Below are 14,763 nucleotides of genomic sequence, written 5' to 3' on the forward strand. Positions count from 1 at the left end.
TTTTTCGCAGTTTTTCTGGAAAAACTGGAAAACAGCTGGAGCAATTCCATCTATAATCTAATCAGCACCAAATGGCGTGGAAACGCTTCGATGGTCTCAATTTGACTTCGATCGCATCATCCATTTTTGAGAAATCGTTGCCGATCAATTTCGGCCACGTACATCGCCAGTAACATACGCACACACACACACGCACTCGCACACACACACACACACACACACACACACACACACACATCCTCCTCTCGAAAATGGTCCAGGATTACTCTGGAGACCTTGAAACGTGAAGATATGTTGAAAATTTCCAAATTGATTTTCGGGGTCATTACAATAACTTCCTATAGAACAGGAAGTTAAAAATTTTCATTTTCAGAAGTTTTAAACTTTATTTTGCGCCATAACACGTTTTTATATATAACAAAACATAATTGTTAATAACTACATTAGGTGTTTAAAATGATTTCTCTTAGATTTCAACAGCAATGGTCATTCATGGAGAAATATATTTTTTTCTAGAATTATCTCTAATGAGTATCAGTCTTCAATATTACTCGTCATTGATATATTGAGAAAAGTTGAATACTCTTCCGTCCAGTCTCGTTTTTATTCGAAATAAATGTTATGGAAGTTGAAATTCACAGTCTTCACTGATGGCATGGTCTCTAAAAAGTTTGTGACATTCAAATTTTTCTCGTTTCGGTGATTGGTGTTTCGAAAGTCTTTTTGTGGTAATTCGCCATTGAGATTCCCCTCGTGTTCAACATTTTTGTTTAAGGATTTTGATGATGATTCTTGATTTTAATTTCTGGTGTGCTCAATTTTAATGTGCGGAAATTTTCTTTTTGCGATATAGATGGCTGCGGACTAGATTCGCCTCTCAGATTGTCCTGGTGTTCAACATTGTTGTTCACCGATCTTGGTGATGATTCTTGGCTAAAATCTCTTGTTTGCGCAATTTCAATGTGTGAAGATTTTGTGTTTGACTATGTAGGTATTGCTGTGTTTGCCTATGTAGATATGGCTGCAGACAGGATTTTTCAATCAACTTTGTCGCGCATATAAACCTCATTGGCGTTTCTGAAAAGCATTAGCTGGCTTTGCGGATCTGATGTAACAAATTACTTCAGATTTGTCTTGCATACGTTTATTCTCATTGACACCTGAGTCTTCTACGTATCCTTTGACCGAAGGATTGAAGGATTCCCATCCACCAAAGTCCATAATATCTGTCATGCTTGCTCCAGTATTAGCAAACTAAGAAGCCCCTGCCCGACGAAAACAATGATCAGTATATTGTTGTGGATTCTACAATCCCAAGTATTCAGCATTTGTTTCTGCTAATCGGTTAAATTGAACACTTCCCTTCCTAATAATTCAAAAAAACTTTTGGCACTGTTGCATGATCAGGTTGTAAGTTCATGTATTTTTAAACAATTTTATAATACTCTCCCATAATAGTGACAGATCTTGGCTTCTTGGTGTTGGTGTCAAGAAGAAAAACATTGAAAAAAAGCTCGTTGGTTCCATGGCCAACACAGTTATGAACGTTCTCTTTTTGCAATTTCCACATTTCAATAGTTCTGCAATCATCTCAAAAGCCAAAAATTTGAGCGACCTACAAAAAAATGGGATAGGTTTATCAGGGACAGAAATTGATTTATTATCAATTTTTTCCACATTTATTTGACCGCTTACCTTATCTACTAAATACAAATCATCTAAAGCTTCACGAATAAATAGTGAAGTCTGATGCTCCCAAAAAATCGCAGCTTGTTTTCGGCTCATAATCTTTCTTCATTCATTTAAAAAAATGAATAACTTCGTTGTATTTACCCAACGCAATTCTGTGAAGCCTATTGATAACACACGTAAGTCCACAGTATGTAGATCAGAGACTATTTGTAGCCCAGGTGTCTCATTTCCCACTCAAATACGCCAAGACTACCTCCTTAGAAAAAATATGCCCAGGAGAATGGTCCCGAAACTCATTGTCCTAGATCCACATTTGGTATTTGTTGTAAGATATCATGTACCTCCCTCGTGATTTCTCTGGCATTGCCTTATCCCTTGAATTTCCAATTGATTTTAGAAAATTCTTTGGGAGTGCTGGGAGTTTACTGGACAATTCTAACTCAATTTCAACTTGATTTAGTATTGGACCTTTCTTAATCACTTCGTATTCCATGGAATCGTCATCGCAATTCACTTCATCAGACGTAATGTTTTCCATAAATATGGATTCGGAAAAAATTCTATCGTTATCATTTTCCCATTCATCCTCAAAATCATCCATTTTATGTTAAAAAACCAACTAATCGATTTGGTTCACAATTTTTTTTTCGCGAAGGAGTGTGATTTAGGTTATGCCGATTGAGATGTCAGTTTTTGCTGACTAGAGTGTATTCAGCGTGATTACACTCATCCTTAACGTCTCAGTACACCACCCGTGAGCAATCGTAGCGCCGCCTGTAACCGTCGCGTATACCATTCAAATAGTAACAGGTAAACGCTGTGATTATACGCATGTGTAAGGTAAATGTAGTACCAATTCTTTTATTAAATTATTGTCATATTACCCCGTAATTTGAATTATTATTTTTTGTTTGATTTTCTAGTCATCTCAAGATAGGTTCAGGAGCAGCATCTTGCTGACCCAGTCGCCTCCGCGGTTGTTATACTGAGCTATCGGCAGCTGTTCCTTTTGTCAGTTTTTTTTAGTTTTTGGACGTTTTGGGGGACAACTCAACTTTTGGAACATTTCTGTTATAGGAAGCAGAGCGCTGCGTATGTTTGTCCCTTCTTCCGTGGAGGGCAAAAATATGTGACAGGGCATTTCGAAGGACTGTGCAAAAATTCAGCTGGATTGGTGAAACCGTTTTTCATAAATTGCCATTTCAGTGTGAATCGTTCTTCACAAATATATGGAAAACTATAGAACCGGTTTCAATTCTTTACCTCTAAAATATTCGTCTAGATGTACTTTGTCTCAATCAATCAAAATATGTACTCAGTATTTGAGATATTTCAATTTTTCTTTTTTTTTCAAAATAATACAACAATAAACAACATTTCTAAGTCCCATACATGATGATCGGAAATTTTCGAGAATTTTCAACCAATTTTCCAACTCACCACATCGTTAATGCTAAGTTTGAAGTTGAAAGATTGATTTTTGAAGAGATGAGAGTACATACAACGATTCGAGCATTTTCTCTAGCAATTCAGAAACATACCATCAATAAATCCATACCAATGAAAGATTGAAAAAAAAAATTCAACAACATACTCCTAAATAAAATAACTTGTAGTATAAATTTTATTATCGTCTACTAACCGTTGGATCCTTCTCTACGACAACAACGCTTAGTCCTCCATTGGACATTTTTTTTAACCAATAAGCAATTGAACTTCCCATGGCACCGCCTCCGATGATAACGACGTCGACATGACTTGGATAATATGTAGAATCAATGTTCCACTCGTCAAGATTAACATTCTTCGGTTCTCTCCAAAATAGTACATTCTGTTTTATTTCCCGCATTTGCTTTCCCATAACTCGAGCGGTCCTCGAAACCGGGTGTTCCGGTGTAACATCGGTTTCCCAGTAATTACCGTCTGTTTTCCGTGGAGAAACTCTGTCATCATCTGCCTGAAAAAGGTCTCCATTCACTCATGTCATAGTAATGTGGTCAAATGTAATAGAAGAATATATTGAATGACCGTTAGATATTTTTAAATGTGTCATTTCACCAATTATCGGTAAGATGCTAATTTTCTAAGTCCAAATGATTTTATCCTCTAACTATAAGTAAAAGCAAGTACCACGGTGCTGCTCTTCAGATTTTCAGAGCTCTTTCCCTGTTTTTGTTTCCGAACGGGGAAAGCTTGTAGTCGTCCGATTTTTGAATTTTCTAATTTTGCTTAGAAATGATGTTAAATGGTCCGAAACGTAAAAGTACAAAATTTGAGCATCATGTGTGCATGTGTTCTAAGAAGGTCAAGTTCCGCCAAATTATAGTCATTACTAAGGACTAAGTCTGTGCCGAAATTCAGCTCGATTGGTGGGTCCGTTTTTTACAAATTGTCATTACGGTCTGAACCCTTTCTCGTAAATATTTCGAAAACTATCTCGCCGATTTTAATATTTCACCTCTTACAATATTCGTCTCGCTGCTGTCTATTTCAACCAATCAAAACATGTGTACCCCTCCAGACTAAGTATTCGAGATATTAAAATTTGTGTTTTTTTTTTCATCAGTTGTCCAGTTACTGAGATCCGCCACACCGGTGCCCAGGGCGTGCAAATTATAATTTATATGTAAAGCATGCAATAGTACTAAAATTAATTGTCAACCTTCATATGACAATAAATTGATCGGCAGTGTCTATTCAGGCGCGCCACGGCAACTTTTATCGTGGATCCACGGCAATTTTTTGTCGTAGATCTACGCTCTATGGGAATTATTACTGTAGATCCACGGTAAAAAATTATCATGGATGCACGGTGATTGACAACAGATGCGGGGTCTGCCAATTTTACCGTAGATCCACGGTGAAAAATTACCGTGGATCCAGAATGATTTCCAACAGGCGCAGGGTCAGCCATTTTTGCCGGACATCCACGGTAACAAATTACCGTGGATCCACGGTATTCCTCAATAGGGGCGGTGTCCGCCATTTTTAGCGTATATTCACGGTGAAAAATTACCGTGGATCCACGGTGATTCTCAACAGGGGCGGTGTCCGCCATTTTTACCGTAAATCCACGATGAAAAATCACCGTAATGTATTTTGATACGAGTGATAAAAAGTTTTTTTCGTCACGCTGTGTGGACAGCTTTTCGCTTCGGGTCGCGTTACAATCGTTCCTCGAGCCAAAAACTACTTTCTACACTCGTGTCTGATTATATTATTTTAGTAAATGGGAGCTGTAAAGCAGGGATGGGCTACCTCCAGGTAGCTCGGAGCAGAGTCATAATCTCGAGCTAGGAATCCAATAAAGTTTATAACCATGCCAATTAGAAGGGTCCTAGTACAATCATAGTGGGGACAGAAGTGGGGAGCCTCACAGTTACCGTATTGGGGAGCGTCCCATGACGTCTCTGTCAAATGATAAAATGGGGAAAATGGCCGCCGCGATTAATATAAATTAAAAAATCCACACATGAAAAAAAAATTTTCTGAATATGAAGATAACTATTGGTCATTGAAAGAAACATGAAGGTTCTCCTCAAATTCAGCTTCCCGAATTGGTGACATCTTTCAGCTTGCTTTTTAAATTTTTGGTCCAATATCGACTTTACCGAAAAATATGTCAAGGAAAAAATACCAAACATTGCAGTTTTGACCGGCTGATGTTGATTCTGAATATAAAAAAGGAATATTTTTAAAAAATGAAATTTTTTAAAAATAATATTTTTTTTAATAATATTTTTTTTTTCATTTTCTTCAATTAACATTTTTATTTCAATCAATTTCATTTCTTGAATAAATTTACGAAAGGATAATTGCGGGACCACTGGAACATGACATTGTGGAATTCGTTCCTTGCCTCTTAAACTAAACAGCCGGTTTTGACATTTCATTTGTAACGTCTGCTTTCAAAATTAATAAAAATGTCATGGTGAAGAAAATTTCACATTTTCCATTTTTGACTCATTTCCCCGCTTTTCCTTTTCTTCAGCGACGATTTCTCTTCTTTTCCTGTTCTTGAGTGTTATCCCCACTTAACCAAAGTTGATTTCAGCCGAGGAGAAGGCCCTTTACGACTTAGGTCGTAAAGACCCATCATCCAACACAATAAGCTTTCGTCTACCCTTTGTTATGTACTAATAGAGGTCGGGAGCACGACTTGCTCTCAGAGCAGAGGTTGCCCATCCCTGGTTTAGAGGATGCGATGAATGTGGGTGATATGAGCGCACGAGGTTAAAAACATTTTTACCCTATCTACCGAATATTTTTCATTACAATGAGTGAAAAATGGAATTTTACATACTTTATTAGATATTAACTGCCACAAACGATTTTGTAACAATTTCAACTTTTATTGTATAGTTTTTAATGTAGATAGTGCTAATGACAAAAGAAAGTGAAACGGATGAATTTTGGCTGTTTCTGTGAAACATGAACCATAGAACTAATCACCAATCGGTTTCCTCTTTACCTCCGCACATATCCAATGACACCACAAATGGCATCCATCACAACGAACGACTTTTTTACAAGACGGATGATGTTTTTCCTTACATGCAGCATATTTGTAATCATCTTGCTCTCTTTTAATTTTCACATCAGTCAAAAATGTCTTGAAGGCACCCTTTTCCATCAAAGACGTCCAACTTTGGATGTGATCGTCTTCAGTTTCGATGAAGGAATCACTCAGGTCGGCAGTATCAATTTCGGTGCATTTAATTTTTAATATTGTGAAATCTCACCCTTCCACATAGTTTGACTTCAATAACCATTTTAACATGATCTTAACTTTGATGTCATCACTTTTTTTTCCTAGACGCAATCCCACCAGCTTTATCCACTGACCGTTTTCCTGCCCTCGCCGTCGAGGTGCTCCATAATTTTGTGCTACCTCATAATCCCTGGATGCTTCTTGACTTCTCGTCACTCCTCGATCTCTACCTCGAGTTCCTTGGTATAGTGCTGGCATCCCAGCCACGGTAGTTCTTCGTCCTTTTGGAGCTCCTCGAGACTTCCCGAGCATCCGGACATCTTTGGTTCCAGCAAGAGCTTCAATCACAGACTGGTTGAGCTTAATATGAGTTCTATGGGGTATGGATGGTGCTTCGTTGAACCCAGCGTTCAAAAGAGAAGTCTCAGGCTTTTCTTCTTTATGTGTGAGAGTTGTCCCAGAATTAGGAATAGGGGAATTCCCATCTTCAATAGAATCCTGAGATGAGGTGGTGTGGAACTCCAATGGTTTTATCTGGAGATCCTGAACAGGAACCTCTTCAATCGATTTTCTAATTGAAACCATGGCGGACACCGTGCCTGTTGGGAATCACTGTGGATTCACGGTAATTTTTCACCGTAGATCTACGGTAAAACAGCGGACCCACGCCTGTCGGGAATCACTGTGGATCCTCGGTAATTTTTCAGCGTGGATCTACGGTAATAATTACCATATGGTGTACACAAAAATTACCGTGGATCCACGGTAAAAGATGCCATAGGGCGTAGATCCACGACAAAAAATTACCGTGGATCCACGGTAAAAGTTACGGTTTAGTGTGTGAATAGACACTGCCAAATTGATTTCCCAATTGATAACTGGTTCGTGAGAACATTTGGCATGAAAAAACTTGGAAAAAATAGAATTTTACGTATAATTACTGCTACACTATACTATAATTTTACTGCTGTTTTAACACATGCACACTCCGGGTGTATATGGGGCGATCCAAATCAATGCTTGAGGTTTCAACCCTCATAATTTTTTATTTGGGTGAAAATGTATTCTTTTACCTGACTATAACACCCCGTATTTTTTGCTCCCGAAACGGGAGCATTGTAATCGTGCAGAAATAAGGTTTTGTTTTTTTGTGTTGGATCAATCCATTATGGTCCAAAAAGTTCGAAAAGGCAATTTTTAAACCCTGTCCGTACGTATGTATGTCTGTATGTATGTGACAAACATTTTTTCAATTTTTAAAAATTTTTTTGAATTGCGCGCGACTTGATGCTTGCAATCAAGTAACTTTTTTTTCAAGGAGTCACTATCGAGCTCTATCCATCGACATTAATTCGAATTCGTTTCGATTGGTATAATTTTTTTTTTCAATTTTTCAATTTTTTTTTTTGAAATTTCGGATTTTGACGATGATTGAAAAAAAAATTGGTTTGAATCAAATCCTGGATGGCTTGAAAAATTCACTCAAGTGTCTTTTGAACCGAGTTCGAGGATGAAAGTGATAGCGACAATAGTTGTTTATTTATTTATTTTTTTTTTAATATTGAAATCTCTTTCATATCTCAGAATTTTATGCTCAAAAGGAATTCATGTAAAGTTTTTAACATCACTTTCGATACCAGCAATACCAACAGTACCTAGTCATGTGACATCTATTACCGTCATTACAAATTCAAAATTGGATGTCATTTGTCTTGAAAGTTAGTTTTGTGATGGTTTCTTCGTACTCGTTATGTTTGATTCATTTCATTGGGTATGCATAATTCTTCTACAACAATATCTCATCCAAATTTGAAAGTAATGTGAACAATATTATACACCCATTTAGTTTTAGAAATCAGTTCTAGAACTCTTAGAAGGGAATTAATTATCATTACCAATATAAATCGTAATGATAACAATGTAAATCTCTCTACCTAGAATAGAATAAATATTGCAAGCGGTCATACTTTAGGTGGCACGCGCAGCTGGCCTTATCGCCAACATGAAGGAAAAACACAAATTATGGGAAAAAGCCTTTCGGCATAAAAAACCCAAATTTATTTGAATTGATACACTAATCAAAAAGAATCACGATAAATGGCGTATCCAAAATACACAAAATGTTGTTATACTATGTGACGAAGACGCGAACCCTGAATGATAAGTACAAGCACACATGAATAATACTTTCGATTTGCTTTCTCGGAGGTTGAAATTTCTGGTACGAATCATGGACCGGTAAACAAGCAATATTTTTTTCAATGAATTCGTAGTTTCTTGATTCGAGTCTTGCTAATAATAATTGTATGAAAATGAGAGCTTGACTGTTGATTCAAAAGCAATGGGCATTATCGTTATCCGTCAACATGAAAACCTGACTTTATCCGCCATAGTTGTTACCTCGCGACAAGAATCCACTATTCCGCAATTGAATTGATGACGTAAAATTAGGTGATGGCTACAATTTGTCGATATCTTTCTTTCGATGAACATTCGCAACAATCAATTGAAAAGGAAAAGAAAAACGTATGTTAAATTCCTAAAACAATACTTAGATGTTGCATGTTTTATTGAAGATTAAAACAAACGCGGAAATGACTATTATTCCGAATGGATGTAGAATTCCCTATCTCGATAAAAAATGAGAAAAAAAGCGAAAAATCAGTACATTGTTATATCAATTATATATTGCGAATAACGGTTCGGGAGCGAGTTGCTAATTCATTAGCAAAAAAAACTATATGATATCGACTACAACAGCATATCCTACTTGTTTAATTTCTTTTTTTAACGAATTCTCTTTACAGAACTTTTAGAACAGAGGAACGTCGACTTTCGTTACAAAAACGTGATTATTAAAAAAAATACACTTTTAATTGCCATGAAATTCTTACTGCTCAAAAGATTGAGTGTTTCGCTGGTTTAGTTCCAACCGCATCATTGGCTCCCAAAAAGATTTGTTTCTATGAATATAAACAAAATTACAAAAAAAGATATTCATTCTGCGATGAATTCATAGTGTACAATATCGTGAGTACCACCAGGAGGTGAATTTATACTCTCGTATAGTTTCTCATGGTGTGAGGAGTTGTAAATAATATGTTTTATCATGGAACACCCCTATATAAAAACTGATCCTCAAAAAATCTTCAATTTTCCCTTTTTTTCCGAAATTGAATGAAAAATTCCTTTTTGAGATCCAATGTTGCTGTTGACGCCAAAGTTGGGAAAAACTATAGTATTTTAAACGGTCAGAATTTCATGAAAATTAAGCATGGATTTTCTTAATATCACGTAGTTGTGACGAAAATGATAGTTTTTTAGGTCTAAGCGTGTTGTGATGATGGTTACTAAGAAAAATCATATTCTCCGTACTGCTTTTCACAATTTCTCGAATTGATACCACGTACGCTCGAAAATTTAAAAATCATTGCGGAAAAATAATATCCGAACTATTCAGATGCGGTTTTTGTACTCGTGTGATTGGCCGCCTCTCCTTTGCCTCGGCTCGCCAAATTCCACACGAGTAGACCCCAGTAGAACCCCATCTCAACAGTCCAGAAATATACTATTTTTCGTGAAGGCCTTGTAAATACATCACAAACTGAGTTGTGAAACGTGAGTGCTGAAACCTCACGAGGTGACAAGGAATGCCCGATATATGCGGACAACTTCATGCGCACTGATCGGAGCACGAATCGCGGCAACGTCGAATTATAGGGCATAGGTACAGTCAGCCCAAAATCTTTTAGCTAGCGCGGGGTAACTAGCAGAAATGTAAAATCATAGAACGGTAAGAATTAAAGCGGGGAAATTTCGTATTGAACCGGAGGCCAGGGAAAATAGGAGGGCTGATGGGAAGAGGCGAGGGTTTAACACCCTCTAGTGACGTCGGGCCCAAAACAAGGACCCCACAGGGTGAATGGACAGAGTCGGAGGACAATTCGGCATTCGGGCCTTGACCTGCCAACCGTACACTCCTTTGACAGTCATTCTACGTAGCGTATTTCGTACACTATTGTCGCGTGATTTCAGAGCTTGTATTGTATTGAATCGATTTATTCCAACTAAATATAAAAAATCCAAATAAAAGTACTTACTACAGAATGAGCCACGAAAATTACCAATGCCAAATTTTTGGTATTCATTAAGAAGTTCAGGCTTTTTATTTTAATAAAATTATAGTCTCGAAATATGTTGAAAATGCTGCTTTAATGTTATTAATTATTATGTACTTCGCGCATTTCAAGATAATGAAGTAATCAGTATCGATAATAATTAGAACACCGTTATTTTGCATGGTTCGAATGTGTGCGTTTCCGACGTCTGGTAACGTTGCGCGGGCTTGGGTACAGTTAGCCCAAAATCGTTTCATAAACGCGGAGTAACTCAAAGAAAGCTCAAGTGACAGAGTTGTCGAAATATGAGTACTCGCACTAGGCAGGCGTGAAGCTAAGTCAAAAATCTGAATCATAAGAAATGTATAGTCAATGAATTGGGGTTTTTGCAGTGAAAACAGAAAAGTTTGTCTGTGGAAAAGAACAGTATTTATCAAAAAAAACTCTCCGTTCTATCAAGTGTATTAAATAATAGATGAAACAATATGTATCTGCGTAAGAAAAACGTTGCACGATATTTACATAGTTCAACTTTTTGGAAGATTAACAATTTCTTGAATTCATGAAAAGTATGAATATTGATTAGATGATTCTGATGATTTTCTCCGTACAATAAAATTATAGTATCGAAATACGGTAACAATTAACTTTTACTGCTACTACTGATTACCTACTTAGCAAATGCCATGGTACTGAACTCATCAATAATAATCAGAACACGATTCAGTGTGAAATATTTGACTATTGATCTCCTATAAACATTTCATGATAGTATGTCAATTTTCGGAATGAAAAAAAATTGAAAAAAATTGAAAAAACATTGAATTCAGAATTGAATTCAGAATGCTAGGTTGTTCGAGTTTAGGATTGGTTAGTCATACCAGAACTAGAATCGTTCATACTGGGCTAATGAAATTTAGCACGACCGAAATGCCCGGAAAAGAACGAACTAAACTATAGTGTAAGGATGTTTAACCGCTCACGTGAGCAGTTACGATATAAATAATTTGTTCTTTTACATTACAAGACTCATTGCATACTTTTCGGTTCAAATTATGAAGAAAGATAAAAAACGTTTATGAACTTTAACGTATGACTGACTACTGTGGTAACCCTCGAGTTTTGATCGTGCAACACCGCATTTAGCGAGGTGCTCCGCCATCATTGTTTCATCGTCATCTACCTTGCTGACATTGCTCAACGTTGTCAATATTTTAGAATCGTAATGGTGGGCACTCGTTTGTCTTCAGATCTTGTCAAAAATCAATCATAAATTTGTTGCGTATTGTATCGGGTACCCTAATTTTTCTTGTCGGTGAAATATTCCCCATATTGTCAAGAAAGCGAGTGGATTTTTTTTCAAGATTTGAGTGCGTATCTTAGTGCCCTTTGCAATCAATGCTAATGCGGTTACGTCTCCCCATAAGACTGTGTTACAGAGAGGTGTTTTCAATAATGATTATTTCACTAAAATGAATGGATCGGAGGGTCGAACATGTGACTAGCGTATGGTTCATGATCTCAGCTATTAAATTAAAAAATATATACTGTATTGAATTTTGTCGGGATCGGTTGAAAACCCTAAAGCTATAGTTCATTTTTTTTCTGAGGATTTCGGTTATCCCGGGGTTTCAGTTGTCAAGTAAAAATCACCCTAGCATTCGTATGACCTGTCTGTTTAATTAATCGAACAAAGTAACACTCTTAAGTTTTAAGTATTTATACAATTCTCAGTTCTTGACTTATAGATTTGACATTATGTTTCATCCTAATAGTTTCCAAAACTGACATAACATCATAGAAAATTAATGAGACCTCCATCACTAAACATGCCTTATTCAATGGTGTTCTAATTATTATGAATACTGATGGTTTAATTAACTGTGAATGCGCGAACTACATAATAGATAATGGCATATATTTCCAACATATTTCGACAATCTAATATTATTAAAATCAAAAATCAGCACACCTTCACAGTTATACCAAGAAATTTTATGAATCTAATGGTAACTCGTGCACAACAGATTCGTACTGGTTTCTCTATTAGTCAATTCACTTGATGGAGTAAAAAGTTTTTAAAATATTCCTTATTTCCCACAAACACATTTTACCACTCACGACTGCTAAATTCCAAATTCATTGGCTACGGATTTCATGCTATTCAAATTTTGGATTAGCGCTATGTCAAAAATCGAAGTTTTGGGAGGCTCCCAAATGTTCTTCTCACGGATTTTGGTTTAGGTTTTATGAACCCGTTTTATGTTTTGATGTCAGATCGTCAGCACTCTCGGAATCGTGTATACCGTTTTAGCCTTTTTTTTTTCATGGCTGACTTCGCCACTGGATAGCTCGGCACGTGACAATGATTTACGTCTACAAAAAGATTGGGTGTTATCTTGAAATGCCAATAAATATGTAATAAGAATTTCGATGTTGTCGTTTTTTTCATTTTCCCATAATGGATTCCAAAATATAGAGTCAAAAACCGGCTGCCACATAGGATGATCCCCTTAATTTGAGAAAATTTCTTAAATTTCTTAATTTGAGAAAAATTTATGTGAAAAATTTTTCGTGCTCCATAAAGTCTCTTAATTATTCAGAAATTATGTCTTTAGAAGAAAAAAATCAGTATCTTTGATATTTCCGCTATTAATTGAGATAAAAATCACCGTCTGCGCTCATGTTTCTTCGTTTGGGCTACACTTTTCGATGAAAAGTAGAGAAATTTCTTTTTTAATTTATAGATAGGTGTTGTGCTGGTGATTGGTGAAATGGCCCAAATATTCACTTATTTTGATAACTGAGTCCAGGACACTAGATTACTAGACATTAGATGCTTTTTTACTAGCAATTAATTTGACTGCGAAAAAAAATCTTTATTTTCAAAACATCTTTCAAAACAATTTGCTCCCTGATGAGCGAGGGGAAAGTGAATACTTCCTGCCCTCGGGTAGAAGACAACAAAGTCGGAATGTGAGGACTTTACTTTTACTGCTCTTGGCAGTAACTTTCCACCTTAAGGCAGAAAGTATTCACTGCCCTCTCGCTCTTCAGACAGCAAAACACGAATTTCACTTTGCAGACATTTTGAAAGATAGCATGTGCACCTCGGGCGGTAAAACATGACTTTCCACCCTTGATCTACAATATACTATTTTTTATTTCCAAGAAAATGAGATAATTGCGCAATGAAATTTGGGTAGATGAACTATCGAATGCAAAAAATTTGCTCAATAACGATTAAACTTATGTTAAGACCTCGGAAGTAATTTTCTACTGAGAATTTGCTAGCATCGCAATATAATTTTAAATAGTTAAATGGGTGTCGATATGCATAATAAATTCACGTTCGGTAGAAAATCAAATATCTTATCACTGATTCTTTGACCCATGTTAAATAGTGTGATGATCTATCACTGTGTAAACATACTCTATCACTGTATAGACTAGGATATTGATATCTTGTAGCTCGTGGTACAATATTTTTTGCACTTTGGAAGATATTCCGCAGCATGTCTGAAACATCAACGTCACAGTCTCCACTGAAATTTACGCCTGTAACACAAATAAAGCAAATGACTATTAAGATCTATTTAACTTATTTCATTCGAGAGAGGTTTCTTTGTTTTCTCCAAAAATCTCCCTATACTCACTTTATAATGAAAATTAATATATAAGTCCGAAGTGTAATTGGTTTACAGAAATTTGCATTATTCCCGAGAAGAAAGACTTGTTAAATTAACTGCTGAAGTTCTACAAGCTTCTATTTGTTTGGTTATCACTCGTCAGAGTACGGCAAGCAAAGATTCGTGCGATAAACTATGCGCCCCGTATATACATATGTATATATATGTGTGGTGCTGATAAACACATGCATATAATGGGCTAGTATCAGAAGATCCTTTCCTTTCCTTTCCTCTACTCCTGTAATAGTCTCTCTCTATTCTCTATCACTATATTTATCCTATCTCCTATCTCCTATTCCTATTAAAAAAAGCAGAGCACTGTCATGGCTCCCACCACAAGTGTCATGGCGCAATGCTCATGGGGCACTGTGCATTTATTCAGGGTGAATCCACACGAGCAGTTCCATGAAAATTGACATGGAGAATTGCATCAGAGATTATAGCAGAGATTATAGGGGAGATTGCTAACGCCAATGGCGAAGCTTCAACCGCGAAATTTCCTAGCGGAACTGGCGGAACTAATTTTGCGGGTGTACCTGTGAATCAAACAGGT

General features: G+C 36.5%; 1 protein-coding gene across 3 annotated transcripts in view; it reads right to left on the reverse strand.

Annotated features, from left to right (window-relative positions):
• The window catches only part of LOC105271922 (lethal (2) 37Bb), a 97,171-nt gene extending 82,600 nt beyond the window's left edge, over positions 1 to 14,571 (reverse strand). The window contains exons 1-3 of one of the 3 annotated variants that reach the window (XM_011313749.1): positions 14,178 to 14,571; positions 13,955 to 14,079; positions 3,335 to 3,649 (exon numbers count right to left, since the gene is read on the reverse strand). In XM_011313749.1, the coding sequence (XP_011312051.1) occupies positions 3,335 to 3,649; positions 13,955 to 14,038 (399 nt within the window). In that variant the 5' untranslated portion in view covers positions 14,039 to 14,079; positions 14,178 to 14,571. Of the gene's footprint in view, positions 1 to 3,334; positions 3,650 to 10,503; positions 10,567 to 13,954; positions 14,104 to 14,177 lie in introns of those variants that run through there. The other 2 variants (XM_011313750.1, XM_011313751.1) reach the window with 2 other exon arrangements.
• Between the last annotated feature and the right edge of the window lie 192 nt (positions 14,572 to 14,763).

The sequence above is a fragment of the Fopius arisanus genome, unplaced genomic scaffold, assembly GCF_000806365.1.
Source record: "Fopius arisanus strain USDA-PBARC FA_bdor unplaced genomic scaffold, ASM80636v1 scaffold00128, whole genome shotgun sequence".
NCBI classification, from domain to species: domain Eukaryota; kingdom Metazoa; phylum Arthropoda; class Insecta; order Hymenoptera; family Braconidae; genus Fopius; species Fopius arisanus.